The 22,834-nt window shown below is 39.6% G+C and overlaps 3 protein-coding genes and 1 pseudogene across 6 annotated transcripts in view; 2 read left to right on the plus strand and 2 right to left on the minus strand.

Annotated features, from left to right (window-relative positions):
* The window catches only part of LOC311046270 (uncharacterized protein), a 249,409-nt gene that overhangs the window by 192,700 nt on the left and 33,875 nt on the right, over positions 1 to 22,834 (minus strand). The window lies entirely within an intron of this gene.
* LOC311045925 (C-type lectin domain family 17, member A-like) overlaps positions 1 to 22,834 on the minus strand; it is a gene marked incomplete at its 5' end in the record, with an annotated part of 158,061 nt that overhangs the window by 128,706 nt on the left and 6,521 nt on the right. The gene's annotated exons all lie outside the window — the stretch shown is intronic.
* On the plus strand, positions 1,486 to 8,735 carry LOC311045935 (E3 ubiquitin-protein ligase pellino homolog 1-like; the record flags this gene model as incomplete). The annotated part of the gene is made up of 8 exons (XM_084058008.1): positions 1,486 to 1,568; positions 3,010 to 3,139; positions 3,578 to 3,679; positions 4,482 to 4,634; positions 5,704 to 5,892; positions 7,155 to 7,328; positions 7,464 to 7,497; positions 8,689 to 8,735. 8 exons carry the CDS (start codon positions 1,486 to 1,488, stop codon positions 8,733 to 8,735), a joined length of 912 nt encoding a protein of 303 aa, XP_083914134.1.
* LOC311045936 (interferon-induced very large GTPase 1-like) lies at positions 8,925 to 13,630 on the plus strand (annotated as a pseudogene). The gene is made up of 2 exons: positions 8,925 to 12,070; positions 12,659 to 13,630. The product of its transcript is annotated as an interferon-induced very large GTPase 1-like (transcript).

The raw sequence follows: 22,834 nt of genomic DNA on the forward strand, positions 1-22,834 counted from the left end.
GAATCAGAGAGAAAGAGAGAGCAGCACATATAAATAGCACTTCATGAACCTCAGTTCAGACATTGCGGCTTGAGGACTTGACCAAACGGATGAGCTGTTACTACAATATATATATATATATATATAATTACTACAAAACTTACTTTTGAGAAGCTGTTAGTTTCTTCTACCCAGCCGTTGTTGGATATACTACTCAAGATAAGTCAAGTAAGTAAGAAAAGAATTGTCTTGGGTTTTTCCTTTTGCCATTTAAGTAATTGTTTTGTGTTGTTTCGTATGTACACACACACACACACACACACACACACACACACACACACACACACACACACACACACACACACACACACACACACACACACACACACACACACACACACACACACACACACACCTCAGTGAACTTGTATTTATTTCAGCAGTTATTTAATGTAAGTAAATGTAGAGCTTCACTGCAGGCGTTGCTTCTGATTTTTTTGTCTGAAATACAAACTAAACATTGTTGCTAGTGCGTCTATAGGCTATACTAGCTCACACAATCCACATGTCTCTTGTGTGTCAGGCCGGTTTGGCAATATTGTACTTTTTACTCAATTATTTGAACATTTTATTTAAAAGTTACTTTGTAGATTTAGATGTATTATTACAGATCTTCAAGCTCACAACACCTCGCGTTGTGACGCATTGTGAGCTTGTTGATCTGCTACCTTTGAAATATTTTGAGTTTTATACTTTTGATAAAAGTATATTTTGATGCCAATACTTTTGTACTGAGTACAATTTTGAATACAGGACTTTTACTTATACTACTATAATACAGAGTATTTCTACATTGTGGTTTTGATACTTTTACCTACGTAAAAAATCAGAGTACTTCCACTTAAACTAACAGATATCTGTCCGCATCTGCAACATTGGTTAGCTTGTTTAGTCTGCCTCCAATTTTCCGTTTATATACATAATTCCGATTCATTCCAATTTGTCTATGTTTGTGGGGGTGATATCTGAAGATCTTACAGAATGCTTATTGCTGAATAATTGTGGTATGTCAATTTTAAAGTAACAACCACAATAACTGCAAAAGTATCTACAGTTGGGTTTTAGATCGACCTACATCAGAATTTTATAAAAGTGACACTTGTATTAACCACTTTAAATGTGACGTCCCTATTTGTAGAGGGACATTTTCAAACATTTTCATAATATTGAAAAATAAATATTTAGATTAACAAGCTTCGGGATTTGGTGCGGTGTGGGCGTGAAGATTTAGGCTATTTTTGCCGTACACTGAAGTATAAACAGGGCTTAAGTGGTTAAAGAGAGAATGCCTCATTTTAGAATTAAACCTAACACGTGTTTTTCCTGTGATGTCTGCAGGTTAAGTGTGGCGTAAAGGACAGCAACAACCACTAGACTTTGAAGCAGGTGACAGAGTGATTCGCTATCGGAGAGCACTGCACCACCCTTCCTCGGAAGGAAGCACCGATGTCGCAGTGGCAAGAAAATATGTCCTGCTCACCGGCCTCCATCAAAGGCCCAGTCAAATATGGGGAGCTCATTGTCCTGGGGTATGAAACGTTCATTTATTAATATTCATTGAATAAGCTCTATGCACAGCTGCCAATTCCTTCCAGTGTCCGGGTGCTGATAACTCTGAAAGTTAGGGGGGGATTTTGAAATAAAAAAGTTTGACATATCTGTGCTACACTAAATGGAACGGAGCATTCATTAGAATCATTGGTACACCTATGAAAGAATTAAGAAAGCCGCCCAATGTCTTTCCAATACAGTTGCTGTGCATAGAGCCTATTGACCATGTTCCCACTGCGGTCATGCCAGTCATCATTTGGTCACTCATCACTTGGTGACGTACTGTACAATAAGAGCTAAATGGCCATTGTGTGAATGTGCTCAGTGGTTTTGCTAAAACACACATGGCTCTTGTACAGCATCGTCTAGAGTTAGACTTTAAAGGGTTGTAAGTGATATGTGTTTGTCTTTGGTTTACTGGAATGCTTACATTGACCTTCAACTACTGATTGGCATTTGTGACTAATTCCACCTTAATCGAGGGGATTTCAATTCCTTTTTAGTAAAAACGAAACAAAAAAAATGAAGAAAATAATAACCGTCCCTTACATCAATGAAGCTATCAATATTCTTATTTTGTCAGTTGTTGGCTTCAAATAGATTAAAAGTTCTGAAGAAAACAAAAAAAGTGAACCTTGCAGGTGACAGTGGTTTTGCTTTGACCAAATTTGACTACTCAAGCAAATAAATGCAGTGTGTAGGTTTTACATTCATTACTGTCGTTAAAATAGCCAATCTACAAGCTCACAGGGCTCCCATTGTGAATTTGTTGATCGGTTGTTTTCGCTATTTTGTAAAATGTTGGAAAGTGAAAGTGGTTAAGTTTGTGTGTTGGTTATTGACAAGAACTTGTGACTTAATAATAACTATAGATTCATTTATACTGAAAAAATAGGGTTTGGGACATGTCAGGTTTCCACCCGACAGTGACCATGTTGTAGTTTGAGTGGGAATTGTATAGTGTAGAGACAGATGGCTAGTTTAAGGGCAAGAGTCAGGGATCAGTATTAACTTGTCGGTTTACCAGCCACCATGGTGGGTAAAACCACAGTGAACTCTGCTTGTGTTTACTGCCAGCTCTGGTTGTGCAAAAAATGCAAGAAATAAGTGGTTAAGTGGTAAAAAGTGTGCCACATAAGTTCAAAGAAGAAGCGTTGTCAGTGAAAATAAACAAATGGGGACTTGTGGAAATGTTGGCAGACGTAACCTCGCAGGCCAAACACAAAGTGTTATAATCTATGTACTGTACATCATATAACCTGGCCAGGTTGATCCTATGACTCTTTGCCATGAAGCTCCATATTACAACACTGCCCACGCATACTTGCTGTTCCAAAGATTTGAAACCAAACTAAACTTGTCACAAACTTACTTTATTAACCACAGCGCTCCCACCACTGTTTCATCTTCTCTTCACAGGTACGATGGCTTCCTGCCCAACGGGGACGAGGCCAGGACAAAAAGCCACTTTGCTTTGTGCCAGAGAGCCACGGCCAACGGTGTGAAACCAAGCACTGTACACATGGACGGCACTCCAGAGGCAGCAAAGGTACAATCAGTGGTGGAAGAAGTACTCAGATTTGGGACTTTAGTAAAAGTAACAAAACCACAGTGTAAAACATACTTTCTTACTTGAGTAAAAGTTCAAAAGTATTAGCATATTATATTAGCAAAAGAAAACTTTTGCTATGCTGACAAGTCTTAAGTGTTTGAGTTCAGCGTGACTTGTAAAATAGTGATTGTGCATAAGATGGTGGCGTTATTACTTGATTTCCACCTAAGACCTGCAAATAATTGTAGTGGAGTAAAAGTACAATATTCGCCTCTGAGATGTAGTGGAGTAGAAGTAAAAGTATTGGAAATTGGAAATACTCAAGTAAAGTACAAATACCTCAACATTTTACTTAAGTACAGTATTTAAGTAAATGTACTTAGTTACTTTCCACCACTGGATGTTTCTAACAGTGAACTTCTCTGTGTTCCATAGGCTATCAGCATCATGGACCAGCACAGCATATCCTACACTCTCTCCCAAGCCTCCATGGTGGTGGTGGAATACGGTCCTGACAGCAATACGGACATGTTTCAGGTCTGTAGGATCCAACATGCATACATTATGCTTTGCACTATATAAACCAGTGATTCAGAACCATGTTGGCCGTGAGGATATTGCTAGTGGGCCCCCACATAATTGCCAAAACGCTAAGATTGTATTGAAAATATAACCAATACATATATCAATGAATAGGAACTTAAAGTATGCTACGTTAGTTGCCACTAGCCTCGGAAACCTATGCCTTTTGTTTTGTTACAAAAGAAAAAAAGGCTGGGCGAGCCATGCAGGAACGATGGTCTTAGGACCTTGTTATCTCCTAACCAATCAGAGTGCAGAGGGATGTTGCTCTAAATTTGGTGACGTCAGCACAAATGGGGGGGGGGGGCATAGATTGGTGAAGCAATAGGAAGCGCCGCATGAATCCGGGCGGCTGGGTTTGGATCCGCCCTTCAAGACCATCGATTCGGCTCGTTCTTTCAGTCTAGTTGCCACTGATCCAAGGTGGAACACAGTCGATTGATTGATCATTAAAAATGCTGTATTCTGATAGTTATAGAGTGTTTGTTCAGTAAGAATCCGGTCTCTCCAGCTCTTTAGTGAAAACAACTAAACAATATTGGAACTGGAACATTTGAAGCTGATGAATAATTGTCTTCTCTCCTGATTGGCGGATAAGCAGGGTTAAGTGTCCTGCTAGGAATCAACCCTGGGACCTTTTGTTTCCAAGGCAGCCTCAATACCCATTCAGCTATCGCCACCCTCCTATAATGAGTAACTATAATGACATGACATCCCCAAAATAATGTGCAACCCCTTGTGTGTTTGTCTATAACAGATTGGGCGGTCCACGGAGAGTCCCATTGACTTTGTGGTGACGGACACAGTGCCCGACAGCCAGTCCTGCCGCATCATCTGCCAGAGGAGCCCGCCCTATGCCGCGCACATCTATGCCGGCGGCTTCGACTCCTCCAAGAACATCTTCCTGGATGTAGGTTATGAAATGTCAGATGAAATGTCTCATACACAATTGTGTTTGTATGACTGTGCAGGGAATCATAACTTGTTGTCTCCGCCAGGCCGAAGGCTTGGCGAGAGAGTATGTTTTACCCTCCGTCCGTCCGTCCGTGTGTCCGTGTGTCCGTCCGTCTGTCTGCGACCAGCTAATCTCCGCCACCGTTGGCCCGGTCGCTGTGAAACTGCACACACACACCCCTTTGATGCCACAAGCAGAACCTCTGCCCCACATTTTTCAGATCAGCCTGTCATAGCGCCACCATGAGGCCGACTTTTGCAAAACACATTTTTTGCTATTACTCCTACAGATTTTGTCCAAAAAACACGCAAATCGTTACACAGTATCTCTATAGTCATGTGATCAACACGGATCTGTCTGATTTTCCATATTCCATCCTGATTGGCTTCCAAAGTTTGCAGGATTGGTTCATTTTGAACAAAATGCCTCAAATCATGAACGCAGCATGCGATTTCCATGACATTTTCCACAGAGATTCCCACTTGGCCCAGGAAGAAATGCCATCCTTTTCACATTGGCCTGTTATAGCGCCACCAGCAGGTCTAATTTAGCAAACCACATTTTTGGAACAAAATGCCTCAAATCATGAATGCAGTGTCCGATTGTCGTGCAAGGCCTAAGAAGAAATGCCACCCTTTTCACATTGGCCTATTATAGCGCCACCAGGAGGCCACAATAATCTACCTGACCTGGCGGAGACTTGTGCTCCGAGGAGCACTTTTTCTAGTTTGATATTGATTCATCCGTTATGAACAAATGCATTCAAAATGAAAACCTGGAAAATAGGCAATTACAGCGCGTTGCAATGTGATGTGTTGTGAGCTTTTAGATCTGCTACTTTTGAAAAAAGTTTGGTACTTCTCCTTACTATAAGTACACGTATTTCAATGCCGATGCTTTTGTATTAAAAGTAAATATTTAAATACAGTACTTTTACTTGTTGTAACATAGTATTTTGTGGTATTGCTGCTTTTACTTTGGTAAAAAATCTGAGGATTCTTTCACCACCTTCCTCCCCCTGCAGGAGAACTCAGTTAAATGGAAGACGCCTGATGGACAGATGGACGGACTGACCACCAACGGCGTGCTGGTGATGCACCCGCACCATGGCTTCACTCAGGACTCCAAGCCCGGCCTGTGGAGGGAGATCTCGGTGTGCGGCAACACCTTCACCCTCCGGAAGACCTCCTGGGATCAGCAACGGGGGAAAATGGTGAGGACTATATACAGTATACATGTTCACAACAAAGAGTACACGTGCACAGACAAATGATCAAAACAAAATAAATCTAGAATAGTTGGCAGTGCACGTCATTGTGCGAAATCAAAGATACAGAAATCAGACGGTCACACAAACTTCCGTTCTGACGATTTAGTGCACCACATGCCTCCCTTTTTGCCATACATAAATAAAGAAGCAAACGATAAAGCACACACATCCATTCACTAATAACCAGGTGCTGGGCTGAGTTCAGAATCCAAAGAAAATAAGTTTTGCAATAAAGTTAGCTTTGGAGCATCACCCAGTGTCTCATACATAAATACACACATGACCCTGGTAGAAGATCACATAATGATAAAAGTGTTACTCTGCATCGCTGATTTGCGCAACATGCAAATTTTGATTCATCTTGTGACTTGTACGCCCTTGCTGAACGTGAAATTAGAATAAGCCAAGCGTGTTGCTTGGTGGGTGTTGTGTGCCATATTATTATTATTATTATTATTCATGCTAATATTATTATTATTATTAATGTTAAAATTATAATTATTATTATTATTATTATTAAGAAATCGGAATGGGACATTTCAACAGATATATTGGCATGAAAATAAGCTTAGTAGTGTAAGTGTAAATATGAGTAGTGTAAATATTTTGCATGTATTTCCTATTTTAGTTTGTGTTGGGGTCAGGGGGTCAGGTCAGGGGGTCCAAGAGACCCTTATTACATTCTCTGTATGTACATTTGATATTTGCATGTTGGTTTAATTTAAACCCTATACTTAATTGACTGGGGTCCTCCAGGGGTCTATAGTTTGTCCCCTCCCTCTTCCCCTCTACACCAAATCCTTTGGCCTATTTTGATCGAATGTTGGCCTATTATGACATTCCCAGAATAGGAATGCTCGGGTTCATGGGGTTAATATCAGCTAGGCCTAACCATCAATTTATTGAGTTATAACCCATGTACCCATTGGGTTTTGCCATTTTAGTTGTATTATAGAAATTGAATTGTATAAATGTATTAATCTTGATTGATTCATTTATTTGTATTTCTATGTACTGTATGTCTGTACCCTCCCCCAAACACATTTGCACAAGCACTCAAAGTACCACAAAATGGAAATAAGCTCTCAAGCTTCTTCTGTTTAGTTTTATGCTTTGGACAAAGCATGTTCAAATTTATGTTCATCATATATATTTGCATTCTTGTCTACAAAAAACATCAACCAAATCTTATGTTCTCCGTCCAGGTGGACAGTGAGTCTCAGGAACTGGTGGACGGCTCGCTGATCGACCTGTGTGGTGTAACCCTTCTGTGGCGCACGGCCGAGGGCCTGGCGCTCATGCCCACCATGGAACACCTGGAGGTCCAGCGCCAGGAGCTTTACGCCGGGCGACCCTGTTTTGTTTACAAAGCCCAAAAAGTAAATTTGTTTATATGTTCTCGCAATTATTTGAACAACTACTAATCATCAGCTATAATGATGGTGAGAGCTCATACTGTACAATACCATACTGTGCATGTTGTTGAAATGAAATAACATGACTGTGTTCAACAGGATGGTGCTGGCATCTTGAAGGATCCACAAAGAGGTGAGCTTTTATTGTCCTTCAATATTTCAATGCTTGATGAGGTATCATTATCATTAGGGGGCCAAGCACGTAGTGCCGTGGTCCCCTATTGTTTTTGTTGGTTCTATTATTCTTCCGGCGTTTTAGTATTTGCCTAACCATGCAGTTGTTTTTTTAACGAAACTCTGCAATATGGTAGAGGGCTATGTCAAATGGCGAAGACACAAAACCCTCTACCATTGGCCAAAGGGTGCTGCTATAGCACTCAATTGAAAATGCAAACTTTGAACCGGTATAACTCATACCCTGTGTGAGCTATACCATGAAACTTCAATACACATATGTCTCCTCATGGCGAACAACTTAACCTCTTTGACTTTTGACCTCTGACCTTTAGATCTCCCACCATTTTGAATTATATCAGTTAAATTCTAACTTGTCTTGGGGGGTTTGATCAATCTGCACAAAACCTTCTACACAGGGCTTGATTAACACCCCTGGGGGCCCCTGGGCACTGAAGCTCCAGAGCCCCCCACCCCTGTGTGCGTGCACATACATGCACACACCACATACTGTATTCAAGCCATGATTAAACCCAATCTTAATCATTTGAGCTTAGAAACTGTGTATCATATCGAGTCCATCTTACACCTATTGCTCAAAGGCTGCAGTCCATGCCTATACAACACAGTCTATACAGTGCTATTCAGTTTCATAGACCAACAACAGCTATTTCTTCACTCACAATATATACAATGGCTTAAATCATTCCAAGCAATTATATGACTGCAAGCAACAATGCAAATATAATAATGCAACACAGTAAAGGGGCTTACAACTAAAGTTACAGCCAGTATCCACTGGCTAGCATTCATAAGAATGGAAATTCATATTATTATTATTATTATTATTATTATTAGTATTACCCTTATTATTATTATTATTATTACCCTTATTATTATTATTATAATAATTATTATTATACCTCAAAGCTGTTGATGCTGGAAGCTCAGAGATGAAGTTATGGACATAGAACACATTCTCACAAGTGAACATACTGAAAGCTTATTAGAACCAGTAAACTTGTGACTGAACACCTCAAAGTTTATTACACTTACTTTCAGGGAAACATTTGTTATGACTAATTATATTTAAACAACACAGCATTGAGTTTACTGTAATGGTTTAACCTGTATTTGTTTATACAAATAGGTTCCTCCGATGAAGTTAGCATCAAGAACACGGCTGAGGTAAGATAACTAACTGTATTTGGTGTCACAAGACATTCAGGGCTTTCTGCTCCATATCAGATTGTATTAACATACTTTTTTATTTTTTTGCTCATTTTAAAGGTCGGCCACGGACTGCAATATGTGAACATTTCTGAAAAGATCAGCCCAGAAGTCGAACGTTCAAGAGAATTTAATGAACTGCTTTGCAGACTTAACCTCGAACACAACTATCAAGTTAAGTTGTCAACTGCTGACTTTCTGAAAATAGGTCCTTCCATAAAAAAGCCTCATGAGATAACTGAGAGAGATGTAGCTCATGCATTCCTTCAGAAGTTGTTGATGCTAGACCATAGAGCCAGGTACATTCCAGTAACAGTAGCAAGTACAGAAGAAGACCATTTAAAAGACAATCCAGATTCTGACATGGTTGCCACAGAAGAAAGTTTATTTGATATTCTAAGCATGGCCAATGTAAACACTGATCAGAGTATTAAGCATTGTCATGTCCATCCAATGGATGTTCAGATGGCTGTGTTTCACTGCTCAGATAGCTTTCTCAGGCAGAACATGATCACCAAATTATCACAGTGTCAATATGCCTTACCTTTGCTTGTGCCTGACCCATTCACAAGGGACATCCAGTGTCCTTTGTGGACATTTAGGCAAATAAGAAAAAGTTGGAATGTAACTGATAATTCAGGTGCCATTACATGTAGGAACTTGCCTATTTGCCAAGCTGAGACACCTATGGTGTCATTTTTCCGACTTGGCTCAGTGTCATCATCTAAATCTCAGCTGATGAATACCTTGATCAATGACCGTCACAGCACGTTCTTTCATAGGAATCGTCCAGGTGCCACCAAATCTCACTGCCTGATAGATGGTATGGCAGAGATTGCCTGGTACTTCCCGGCTGGAAAAACAAATGATGCTTTCTCTGACTGTGTTGCCTTCTGTAATCTTCATGGAGATGCCCTATCACTTGAAAAACAGCGTAACATACTGATCGATAAGGCTTCAGTCAATGTTGTCCTTTTACCTACTCTGGGAAGAGGTGACAAAAGTATGACAATGGTGTCAGACCTTTTTAAGGGTCCAAAACCTCTCATTTGTCTCCTTGCTGATAATGACTCTGTTGCAAAACAGATAAAACTAGGAAAGTATACAATGGGTGTGAAGGATAGAAGTCAGTCAGATGTGGCTGAAGAATTGAACCGAATCATTAGAAACATATTGTCAACATCAAAAGCATCCTTCCAACTTGAAAGCATGGGAAATGCTTCTGGGATCAAAACAGATGAAGAAGACCCTGAATGCAAAAAAGGAAAATCTGCTGCTACGAAGATTGTTCATTTACTTGAAAGAACAGAGCTGTCAAAGATCAAAGACACATTTCTACCACGTCATGGGCACTTGTGGCATGAGTGGTGTAGAGTGAATAAAGAGCTGTACCACCTCAGCGGAGACCTTGAGAAGGACAAATCTGAAAAAGAAAAGAAGATGACACAAATTAGACAGGAACAATGTGAAAAACCATCCAGTGAGCTGATGCAGATGTTTATTAAAAACCTGCAATCTCCAAAATTGAATGAAAAACTCTACTTCCTAAAATGGATTGAATTCTTTCTGGATAACGTCTTCACAGATAAACTCTCTGAAATCAACAAGGAATATGATAAAAAGTGGTCTGAGGTCTTGGCTTTGAAAAAGAAGAAAGAGCAGGACACATCACCGCTGCTGAAGAAGAAGCAAAAGGAGTTGGAGGACATTTCAGATAAACTACAGTCAGCAACTGTTGGAGTTGAGCACATCCTGAGAGAAATAGGACAAATCTATGAAGCCTGTGCATGTTTTAGTAATAGAGAGAACTTGTCTCATTACCCTAAGCTGGCTGCAGAGCTTATGATAGCAGGACAGCCAGTGGAACTGATGGATGGAGATGCAGCTCATGTGCCTTTAACATGGATCACAAGTGTTCTAGGTGAGGTCATCAAAACACTCGGAGACAAGAAAGTTTTTGTTTTGTCAGTTTTAGGCATTCAGAGCAGTGGGAAATCTACAATGCTGAATGCAATGTTTGGCTTGAAGTTTGCAGTAAGTGCTGGCAGGTGCACTAGAGGGGCTTTCATGCAGCTAGTGAAAGTGTCAGAGGAGATCCAGAAAGACTTCAAATTTGACTATGTCCTGGTTGTGGACACTGAAGGACTGCGTGCTCCTGAGCTGGCAGGGCAGGACACTCGTCACCATGACAATGAATTGGCAACATTTGTCATTGGCCTGGGAAACATGACTTTGATCAACATCTTTGGAGAGAATCCAGCTGATATGCAAGATGTTCTTCATATTGCTGTTCAGGCCTGCATGAGAATGACACAGGTTAAACTGTCTCCAAGTTGTGTGTTCGTTCACCAGAATGTTACAGCTATTGAAGCTGGTGACAAAAACAAGGTGGGAAAGAGACGTCTACAAGAACAACTTGATGAGATGACCGAGTTACAGTAGCTGCCAAAGAGGAAGGTTCTGCTGCAAAGTTATTCAGTGATGTCATTGCATTTGATGTAGAAACAGATGTGAAATACATTTCTCAGCTGTGGGAAGGCAATCCACCCATGGCCCCTCCAAACCCAGGTTATAGTGAGAGCATCCAAGAGCTGAAGAACACAATCCTCTCAAAAGCATCTAAGTCTAATGGATTGACACTATCAGAATTCAACAGCGCCATTAAAGACCTTTGGGATGCCCTGCTCAATGAAAACTTTGTTTTCAGTTTCAAAAACACACAGGAAATTGCACTGTACAGAAAACTTGAAAAAGAGTACGGGAGATGGACCTGGGATTTAAGGCAATCAATGTTGACAACTGAAAACCAACTTTTCATCAGAATTGAAAATGAAAGACCACCATTGACCAAAATTGACCACCATGATCTTGTCAAAGGCATTAATAAGAGCCGAAAAGAGGTGGACGAAAAAATGAAAAAGCACTTTGACGATAACAGTGTTAAAGATACACTGTTACAATGGAAAGGACGATTTGAAATCAACATTGAGAATTTCCACAATGATCAGGTGAAAGGAGCTAAACAGAAGCTAGAGAAAATCATTCAACAAAGAAATGCTCGAAAAATGCTGGATGACAAGAAGACAGATTATGAGAACAAGCTAATAAAAAAGAGCCAAGAGCTTGCCCACAAATTAAAAGAAACAGGAAAGGATGAAAAGGCACTTGCAGAGGAATTCAACATTGTTTGGAAAAAGTGGGTTTCTGACTTCACTGCTAATATTCATCCCATAAAGGAGATCAACATTCATGACGATATTGATTCTGTCCTTAAAGAGAATTTCAGTGGAACACTGCCGAATGTCATAGCAAAATGCAAACAAGATTACAAAAAAATATCAAAAATTGCAAATTATTATGATTATGTAAACATAATCAAAAAAGACAATGCTGATAAAACTTTTCTACAACATTTTGGACAAGCTGCAACTCACTTAAAAAATAAACTCACCTCGGCTAATCACACACTTCCTCAGGAATATGTTCAACAGATAAAAACATTCATTGATGAGGTTGAGGTCAAATCCAATGCCTTAATTAAGGCCAAACCTGTTAACACTACAGGTTATGATATCAGTTACTTGTATGAAGTAGCAAATATGGTCCAAACCAAAGTGAAAAAGTTTGGAATGGGAGATGAATATGTCCTTAAAACTGAGTTCACAGTTGAACTTCTACTTCATGTATTTGACATTGCAAAAAGTTGGCTTTTAGAGTCTCACAAAGAATTCAAAAAGAACAATGATGCACTCGCTTATTTGGAAAACAAAAAGGACCAATACTATAACGTATTCAAAAGCTATTGTAAAGGTAGCTCATTGGCTGCTGTGCTTAGTGGATTACTTTGCAGTGAAGTTAAAGTGTCTACAATTCAAGCTGTATGTGACAAGACTGCCATTGACTTGGCTGGACAGATGAAATGTGGATACCCTCCCTTCAGTGGGAATAGGAGGGACTTGGAGAAACATGTGTTAAAATCACTAGCAGAGCAAGAAAAGTTTAGCAGTTATGTGAACTACATCAGCAATCCAAGGAAACACGTAGAGACATTTATAGAAGAAAATGTTAAGAAATACATTTCACACAATGACAACGAAGTACGCTGTATCATGAAGAAGAATGTGGAGGACATAGTCAGGCGTCTGAATCAAGCACTGAATGACGCGACAGCAAAGTTCAAGTCTCTGAATCAACACAAAAACACTGACATGTGGCTGGAGGAGTTTTCCAGTCAGGTAAAAGGTTACCTAAGATTTACTGCTACCAACTGGGTTGGTAATTTCAATGACACAGATAGCTTTGACTTTGACTTTCTTAAAGGGGAGATTCAAAAAGGCTTTGATTCCATGAAGGCAGATCTGGACGGCCTCTCATTCAAAATGGTGGATGCCCGAGAGAAACCAGATAGCATTCTTATCGACCAACTGTGCAGGTGTTGCTGGGTACAGTGTCCTTTCTGTAAAGCCATTTGTACCAACACCCTTGAGAATCACAGTCCAGATGATCACATTGTCCCTTTTCATCGTCCGTCTGGAATCACTGGATGGCACTGGACAAACACAGTGGAACTTTGCATTTCTTTCTGTACAACAGATGTTGCTAGTGATTTAATCTTCTTCCCTCGAGGAAATCCAGGGGAGAGCTTTCCATACAAAGGGTATCGGACAGCTGGTCCAGACTATGCTAACTGGAGAATTACCCCTGATGAATCAAAACTGACATACTGGAAATGGTTTGTCTGTCGATTTCAAAAGGATCTGGAGGATCGTTATGGCAAAAAATTTGAAGGCAGTGGAGAAATCCCTAAAGAATGGCGGGAACATACAAAAGAGCAAGCTATTGATAGCTTGAAGGACATGTAGAGTAGACTGTGAATGGGCCACAAACAACCACAACATACTATATCAAATACCAGAGTTATTTTTAAAGTTAAAGAAGCAAGGCAAGGCATGGCAATTGTATTTATATAGCACATTTCAACAACAAGGCAATTCAATGTGCTTTACACAGAATATCAAGCAAAGGAAACAGAATAATACAATTACACAATGACATTAGGATGCACAAAACAATATGAGTACAAATGTATATAGATACCGCTACCGTGCAGAGGAGAAAAGAAAAGAGAAAAATAACTCAATCAAAGGCAGCAGCAAACAGAAAGGCCTTTAGTTGTGTTTTAAAATAAATAAGAGTGTCACCAGACCTGCAGTTTTCTAGGAGTTTGTTCCAGGTATGTGGAGCATAAAAACTAAATGCTGCTTCCCCACGTTTATTTGTGGTTGTAGGAACAGAAAGCAGACCTTTCCCAGATGACCTGAGAGGTCCTGATGGTTCATGATATCGTACAAGATCAGAAATATATTTTGTCCCTAAACCATTTAAAGCTTTATAGACCAACCAATTATTTGACACACAGGGAGCCAGTGTAAGGATTTAAAAACATATTTTGTTGTTTGAGGGAAGGGATACCCTGAGGGAGACAGTACATCAGTTATTACTGGATTATTAATGTAAAAGTCCATTAACGTGCCTGGACTTCGTGATTCTTTTTTTTTGTTTTTAAAGCAACTGGTGTGACAGTCATTTGAAAGAAGTAGAACAAAATGCATGTTTTTCCCCATCCTAAGTTATGAGTATTTGTTGTACTAAAATAATGATGATTAACTGGAAAACATTGAGTCATGAAATGTCTTTATTTTATTTGTTACTTATTTGTTAATCATTAAGCACAATCTTGTCAATTGTCCATTTACACCGTATATTATATAAGTGATAGATGCAAAATTCAATTGGATTGGGCCATTGTGTTGTCATGTACATGGAGTGATCTTCAACTAATTAAACCTTTTGTGTAATTGACAAAAATGTTTCTCTATAATATGATATTAAAACGTAGAGAAGAAACTATTTGTGTGTGCATCATTAAAGCTACAATCCATTACTTTCATGTCATAACCTGGGTGCTGAAATTGTCTCTGTTGATTTATAACAGAGAGCACTTTAGAGTTAGTTTTATGCAGTGTTATTCAGTACCTCCAGCAACCAGTAGTGTCCTACTCCACACCAGGGAATAAATGTATTGAGACATGTAATGTCTCAATAGAAGAGCAGGTAGACCAACTACAACCATTCCATTGGTGTTAGCTATATTGTATGGGTTATGGGTTGGTGCGGTAATGGACAGTTGACAATACAGCAAGAAAACAACATGATACAGTAATACAGTAGTATTTGTTTTTTCTTCAGAAAAGCTGTATTATAGAAAACATGAAGACAAAAAAGTTCTGAAAAAAGGTATACATATCACACAGTAGTTACATAATGACTCTTCAGTTGATAAAATGGTTTAAAGTACAGTAGTTGCATTTCCAGTCACATCTCCTCTAACTCTGATGTAACTGACGATGTCATGACATCACAGTTGAGGAACTGAACTTCCTGTCCATCCAGAAAGCTCCATTTTAACCATTTAGACCATGGGGTCTTCAACGTTTTTGATTCAGCAGGGACCCCTTCACTACATATTGTATAAAAATATGTTGCAGATTAAACTTTTCATAGATTTCATAGATACCTTTATAGACTTGTTTGACAGCACTGTCATCAGTGTTGGATACATTTATGGTTTTGTTTATTTACACATCTTTTTGTATATTTTGGATTCATGTTAATGAATATTTTCAGACATTTAACCACTTATAAACCCTTAATTAATATACTTGACCTTTAACTCTGTACTTAGTCTGCTCTTGTAGATCGGCTATTTTCTGCTAATGTTCCCCTCAGGATAGGGATTCTAGGGTTCAAGTGGTTAATGTAAAAAAATAAATAATAATAATAATAATAAAGTTTCCAATCACACAAAGATTTGGCGGCCCCCTGTAGTAACTCTGAGGACCCCCTAGAGCTTGTAGATCTGCTATTTTCAACCATGTATATATCAGGCTTTGAGTTGTACACGAGCACAGACCAATCTGCATCATCATGGAAACGAGGGTCATCTGCATCACAGCCGAAGCTAATCCACAACCTGAATGAAGATTTATGACATCTAAGGAAAATAAAAATGTTTTGTTTTTATGCACCATCAGCTGCAGCATACAGTAACAGCAGCTATTCTTCCTGGAGACCACAAACAACTTTTCATTGTGACAGTGTTACATAACAACTTACACCCTAAAACATAGTGACATGAGTAATGATTAATTCCTAGTCAAATATGCTGTTTTAATCTATTTTAAAATACAAATTTACCATTTTCTTGTGTGATATTTCTGATATTTCTAGATTCCATTTATGCATAGCTCAGCATGCCATGTTTATTTAATTGAGTTTGTCTGATCTTGCTTTTGGAAAGGTGAAATATCCTCCTTTCATGTATGGTAGAGTAAACATGTATTATACAAAATAAATGAGTCTTTGCAGAATTAATGAACAGAGTAATGTGTTTTTAACAAATATCCAAGCTAGACAATTATGCATTACAACAGCATTAGTTCTGTATTCAGAACCTAAACCCACTGCTCTGTTTTGTACATTTATAATGTCTTTATTTTATCCATTGTAGCACTAGATCATAATGTTGGAAAATAATCAAGATTGGACAATATTAAAGCCTGAATCCCCTGTTTGGTTCAGTTTGTATCAACCATTTCCCACATTATAGAAGTACCATTTCTCATCCTAGCAACTATCTTATTCATGTGTTTTGTCCAAGGTAAGTTACTGTCTAAGATAATTAATGTGGACATAATTTGTAGAATAAGTTACGGTATTTGTATAAATGGTTTACCTAAAGTCTAATGTCTTTTTCACACCTACTTAGAAAGGACGGGTGTGTAGGAGAGAGCAGCCAGGTTAGAGTCAAAAGAACTGGTCCTGCACACTATTCACTTACAAAACATTATTTAACAGAAAACATTTTGGTAAACTGACCTTCATCAGGTATCTAAATCAACTGAATAGACATACTGGCCCTCATTTATCAACGCAGCGTATAAACCGGCGTATATTTTTCCATATATCCGGCCGTACACCAACGTCGAAGTCACATTTATCAACGCATCCTACACAGCTGATCCGAGCTTACACTTGGTCCCAGCGTTGATAAATGTCACGGCTGAAACGAGCGTCATTTAAATAACACGCCCTTAAATATTCTCAAAACGCCCCGATTTTACGACATGAAGACGAACCAGAATACGACCAAAGACATGAAAAGCCAATAAGAAACAGTCCCCCCCCCCCCCCCAACAGGGCCAATGTGTAGGGGAGACCGGAGACAAAAGTAACACTTTTTGTATTTGCCTTCATAATTCACAGACTACTTCAATTATCGTAGTCATCTTTTGCTATAAGAAACATATATATGTGCCCTAATTAATAATACGATTTATAAAATCCCATATTCTAGCTAGAAACACCTATACTAACTTAGGCTGCTGATGTTAATTTGTGACCAATAACATAGGGATACAATTCATCTAAGTTAAAATTAGCTGACATCTAATAGAGGGGGAGACAGAGAGAAAGAAAGAAAGACACTCACGCGCGCGCGCGCGCGCACGCACGCACGCACGCACGCACACACACACACACACACACACACACACACACACACACACACACACACACACACACACACACACAGTCTCTGTCTTTCTCTCGGCCAGCAGCAGCAACAGGTCATTATGTTTTTATCTTTCTTTCACTTGTTAAGCCATTACTTTCACATCTGTGTGTGCGCGCGTGCGCGTGACGCATCCAACTCACCCTCCGTGTGTCCGCATGCACTGTTGTCGCAAACACACAAAAACAGCGCTCATTTCTCCACACACATTCCTGTGTGTGTGTGTGTGTGTGCGCGCGCGCGTGTGTGTGTGTGGGGGGGGATTCGCTTGAAGCAAACAGCCTTTTCCCATGTTGAAGTCAAGGCACAGACTACTGTGCTGGTGACGGACAACGGATGCACGCTTATGACAAACAACAAAAATAAAACCTGGCAAAACAGTTGCGTGCATTAGCGCAACATTATGGAAGACAAGATGCCGATAAAGGAAACATTCAGTCTAAATGTCCAGCTTGCTAATTCTCGCCTACTACTACTACTTTTGTATTTGAAACTTTACATTTGTCTACATATCATAAACTTTCAGGACAGCCTAAGTACTAACATCATTTATGAAAAGGCTACTATAGGCTACACAGTGAAGTCGGACTGAATAATGACTGAAACATTTTTTTCTTTTTTTACTCTCTTGGTGTGGGGATTATTTTGCACAGTCGTTGTGAATTAGCAAACTGGACATTTAGACTGAATGTGTCCTTTATCCTCATCTTGCGCTAATGCACGCAACTGTTTTGCCAGGTTTTCTTTGTGTTGTTTCTCATAAGCGTGCATCCGTTGTCTGTCAACAACACAGTAGTCTGTGCCTTGACTCTCTCCCCACCCCTCCCCCCGCCCCCTTGCGCTTCAACATGTGAAAAGGCTGTTCGCCGGATTGACAGACAGAGCCAGACACACGGAGCGGACTCCCCACTACCAGGGGTGCTGCAGCACCCTCAGCATATTATATCTTATGCTATGATAAATATTGTATTAAGGATGTTATATATTATATAACATCAAATATAATACTACATTATTATATCATAATGTCATATGCTGTATTACAGTACATAACACATATTTAACATATACATTATATCTACAATATACATATACATACTAGTATGACATATGAATACATACATGTTTAAATATATTTTTTAAATAAATATAATATACACATGAGCCATAAATGACACAATCTTTACAACGGCTCTTTCAAAGGGGTTCGCGATGTTTTCATTTGTATCCAACGATTTTGTTGGCTAGGGAAATAGCGGGAAGGGCGCCCGTAGGGCGCCCTGACCTCTAGTACTGTTACATTACAATGCTGTTTTCCCCTCTAAATATTTTGTTTGTTATTCATGACCTCAAATTATATTCTAGATAGTAGTTACAAATTAACTGGATAGTGATAGTAAATCGAAATAATTATCATTTAGACAAAGGCAGCAAATATGTGAAATATAGTTAAAATGTTGGTTGAAATAAAAAACAGTTAAACGTAAGGTAAAGTCTTACGTTGGTGTGGTTAGTGGGGTTCCATCTACCCACATCCAGACTCCTTCTCTCTGTCCGTCAGTCAAACCCAGCCAAATGTTCTGGTCTCTGCCAGTAATTCTCTGAACAAGGTCCTGGACAGAAAAGATGCTGGTTACTGAAGTACAAACTGTACACATAACAGATGTTACAGCACGCACAATTCATACCTGTTTTTCTTTGCTGTTTATGACCATCAGGTCTGATTGTCTGTCTCTACAGTATCGTCTGCTCTCCTCCCAAGTGTTACTCTCAGTAGAGACGTTATAACACACACCACCATCAAATGTAAATCCAAATGATTCTAACAACAAAATAATAAAGTTAGCAACTGTTTCCTCATATTAATGGTAAATGATGAACAACATACGATATAACAATTAATGAAAACAGCAATGTCTCACTGACCACAGAGTCTTTTCTTCAGGTCATCTCGCTCTTTAGTTACATTCTTATAGTTGGACAGTAGCTGGTCAAAACTGGACTGTATCTGATCCTTCTGTTCAGTTACCTTGTTATAACTGGACTGTAGGTTGTTTTTCTCTGTATTCAATTCAGAATCTGAAATAAGGAGAATCAACACACTAATGAGCTTTACTGTACGTACAACTTTGTTCTGATAATCTTCAATTGACGGTGACACAAAGGACTCTATTTTGGGGTAACAAGTGAACCGGTGTGAAGATCAGTGAACAACGTGGTGGGTGGGGTGTGGTGACAGATGTTTGGTATTTATTACACGGCTTGGTTGAATGTTTGATCCTGATTGATCAATCAGTAAATTCAACGTTCTGTTATTTTTCTATAATGACCGCTGCTATCAATAACAGACTGCTGCAGACAATGCACATGAATGGTTGTTGCCCTATTCAACAAGGCAGCTGTGCAAAACAAACACACAATGTAATTTTACAGCTAAACAGTAGCTACACTAAAGAATGATTTGGAAAACATTTGAGGTGAGAAATGGTCAATGCAGTGACATAATATAGACCTGTACTGGCCCCTCCTGGCATAGGTAATCTCATTTTTACCAATTAAATTATCTTACAATCAATTAAATCATTTTGTTGTTAAATTTTTTTATCAATGTATTAATTGCTTTATTAAATAGCTGTATAATTAGTGGAATAATTAATGGTGAGCAGATCATTATTTTGAAATAAACCCCTTCAGAGTGATGAAGACCGTGTCTGTATTTATTTCTCAACAATGACCGCTCACCATTCATTCATCTCCTTCTTATTGGACTGGAGTCCAATAAGAGTATTCACGGTTAGGTTTGATTGTGCTTAACTGTATTATCTAGGCCTATGGGTTTGTTGCAGGTGGATTCAATAACGAGGCCACCACATCAACACTAGCCCTGGACTAGGAGGTCCATACAGCAGTTCTTTTTTTGTGGGGGTTAGTGCATACATGTCCATGAGAAATGTTCGCTATAATTGTAGGCTCTGAGTATGCTCTGAGTATACTGGACAAAAAAACATCTCTCTCACTCATTAAACACGACTGTACATAAACACCTGAATAAAAGATTAAATGATGTCAGGCTATATGATCCAAATATAACAGTGTGAGTTGATTAATCATTAAGTCAACTCCTCCCACACCTCAAGATGAGTCCCTCAAATACAAAACGTCCAGGCAACGGAAAAACAAGGCATTTCGCCTACAGACATTTTAAATTTGCCCGTCCACTGCATGCCCCACGCCAATCCACCTGCCTCACAATAGAGCCCAAAGTATTTCAATCAACATCCATCAACAATAAAGATAGTGTTTATAGAATGAAACTCACTATGTATGACCAGGACAATGATGCCAGCCAATAGGAATAGACACAGCAGCCCCACACACACTGCAACAACTATGTAGTGATTCTGCTTTGACTCCTCACAGCCTGAAAAACACCAACATTATTTTAAGCAGGCCCAAGGTTCATGTATTTTACACCTTGAAATATTTTTGAAAGAGTAGTGTTTACCTAGCCTGGCATTGGCCAGACTGATAACGAGTATTCACTCTTATGTTTCTCCCCGGCATCAGTCTGGACTTGGGCCCATAAGGAGCAAGTATGAGAAATCAGAAGCTGAATTTTGATGCTTTTCACTGTTGTAGGGACAGCAGTTGAAACGCAGTCACTGATTGGCCGGTCATTTTCTGATTTCTCATACTCGCTCCCTATGGGCTGAAGTCCAGACTGACACCGGGGAGGAACGTGAGAGTGAATCCCCGTTATCAGTCTGGCGAATGCCAGGCTAGTGTTTACCCATGCACTTCTCCAGATACCACTACACTGTCCTTTTGTAACATCCATACACGTGTCAGGTCACCTCTGTACATTATTTTATTTTACCTCCATGCTGCTCTTGTGCTGTGTTGTTCTGTGCAGCATCCTGCTTTGCCCCAGGGTCATGGTCGCCTGCAGTCTCATAGATGGGGTCAAGGTCGTCTGGAGTGAGATAGATATCTTCTTCTATCTCTCCTCTCTCCTCCATCTCCATCTGTCTCTCTCCTCGGCCAGATCTGACCTTCTTCGTCAGATCTGGCCCGGTGTTGACATACACGTCCTCAGGCATTGTAGTTCAATGTCAAACTGCATGTGTTCTACAACATGTTGGAAAACTTAAAGTCACAAAAGAGGAAGATGAAGATGAATGCTTTGAAATAATAGTGAAGTATTATTGTTCTACCAGTTGTGCAAACTACCCCTTTTTCTTCTTCCTTTTTTGTCTCAGCCAGACCAGATGGCAGGATGTACTGTATGTATATGCTGTTCTTTCATTTATAATACACACAATCATCTTTATGTCTCTCTGTCAGTGTTGCGTTCTGCACCTTTGGGTGTGTGGACTTAAGTGCAATTACACACGTGTGTTTGTGTGTGTGTGTGTGTGTGTGTGTGTGTGTGTGTGTGTGTGTGTGTGTGTGTGTGTGTGTGTGTGTGTGTGTGTGTGTGTAGGGCTGGATTGGGCATCTGGTATATTGGGCATATGCCCGGTGGGCAGACCATTAATGGGCTGGTGGTCCAGCAAAAAAAGAAAAAATATAATTTTTGCCCCGTTTTAGAATCATTGCGGTCTAGTGGCCCAATCACTGACTACAGTGGCCCAAGAGTCACACCTAAACAAATAACAGCTGATGTAAAAGCCCACGACTCGTCACTGACTCGACGCGTTGTGGGCTTGTAGATCTTCTATGTTTGGTGCACGACACCACAGCACCAGAGTCTGTCAGCACAGCAGAGAGAGAGAAACAGCGCAGGCTGACAGTTATGGGAGGCACGTTTAGGAGGTGATGTGGTGAGCACAACAGAATGACTGTATGCCTTCCTTATCCAACATTAATTATGGAAAGCAAAAATTAGCGACGCATGAGCGCATCACATTGTGAATGTAGGCTAACAAACAAAGCAAAAAAACGGTCTCTGTCATAACCATGTCAGGAGTGGAAGAGGCCACCGTGGTAAACTCACGGTGTATAAACAAATAATGGGATACTCATATGATTAATATACATTTAATTGTTGACATTAGAAAGGCTTCCAGAGCTTTGCAAATAGAGTTGAATGCTAGACATGTACAATGTCCATTTATAGGCCAATATTGTACCAAGTACCATCATTACAGTATGTAGGCTACAACTATTAATTTCCTTCACTGGGGATGTCATCATTGAGAAATTCCATTGTGCTGCCTGTACAGCTGCCTCTTCAGAACTTCCCATTTGAACTAATTTCCTCATAATTATATTAAAAATGCAACTGATATAGTTGTTTAGATATGGACTGGTATGTAAATATCTGAAGTTGTTCCTTGATCTATTGTCCTAAGTTTAAGGAAGTCCAAATCCAGGGGCGTTTTGTATTCATTTTCACAAACTGTACATTTGTTGCAAAAGTGTATTCTTTATC

Source organism: Gymnoscopelus microlampas (assembly GCF_963454915.1).
Source record: "Gymnoscopelus microlampas genome assembly, chromosome: 5".
Classification (NCBI taxonomy): domain Eukaryota; kingdom Metazoa; phylum Chordata; class Actinopteri; order Myctophiformes; family Myctophidae; genus Gymnoscopelus; species Gymnoscopelus microlampas.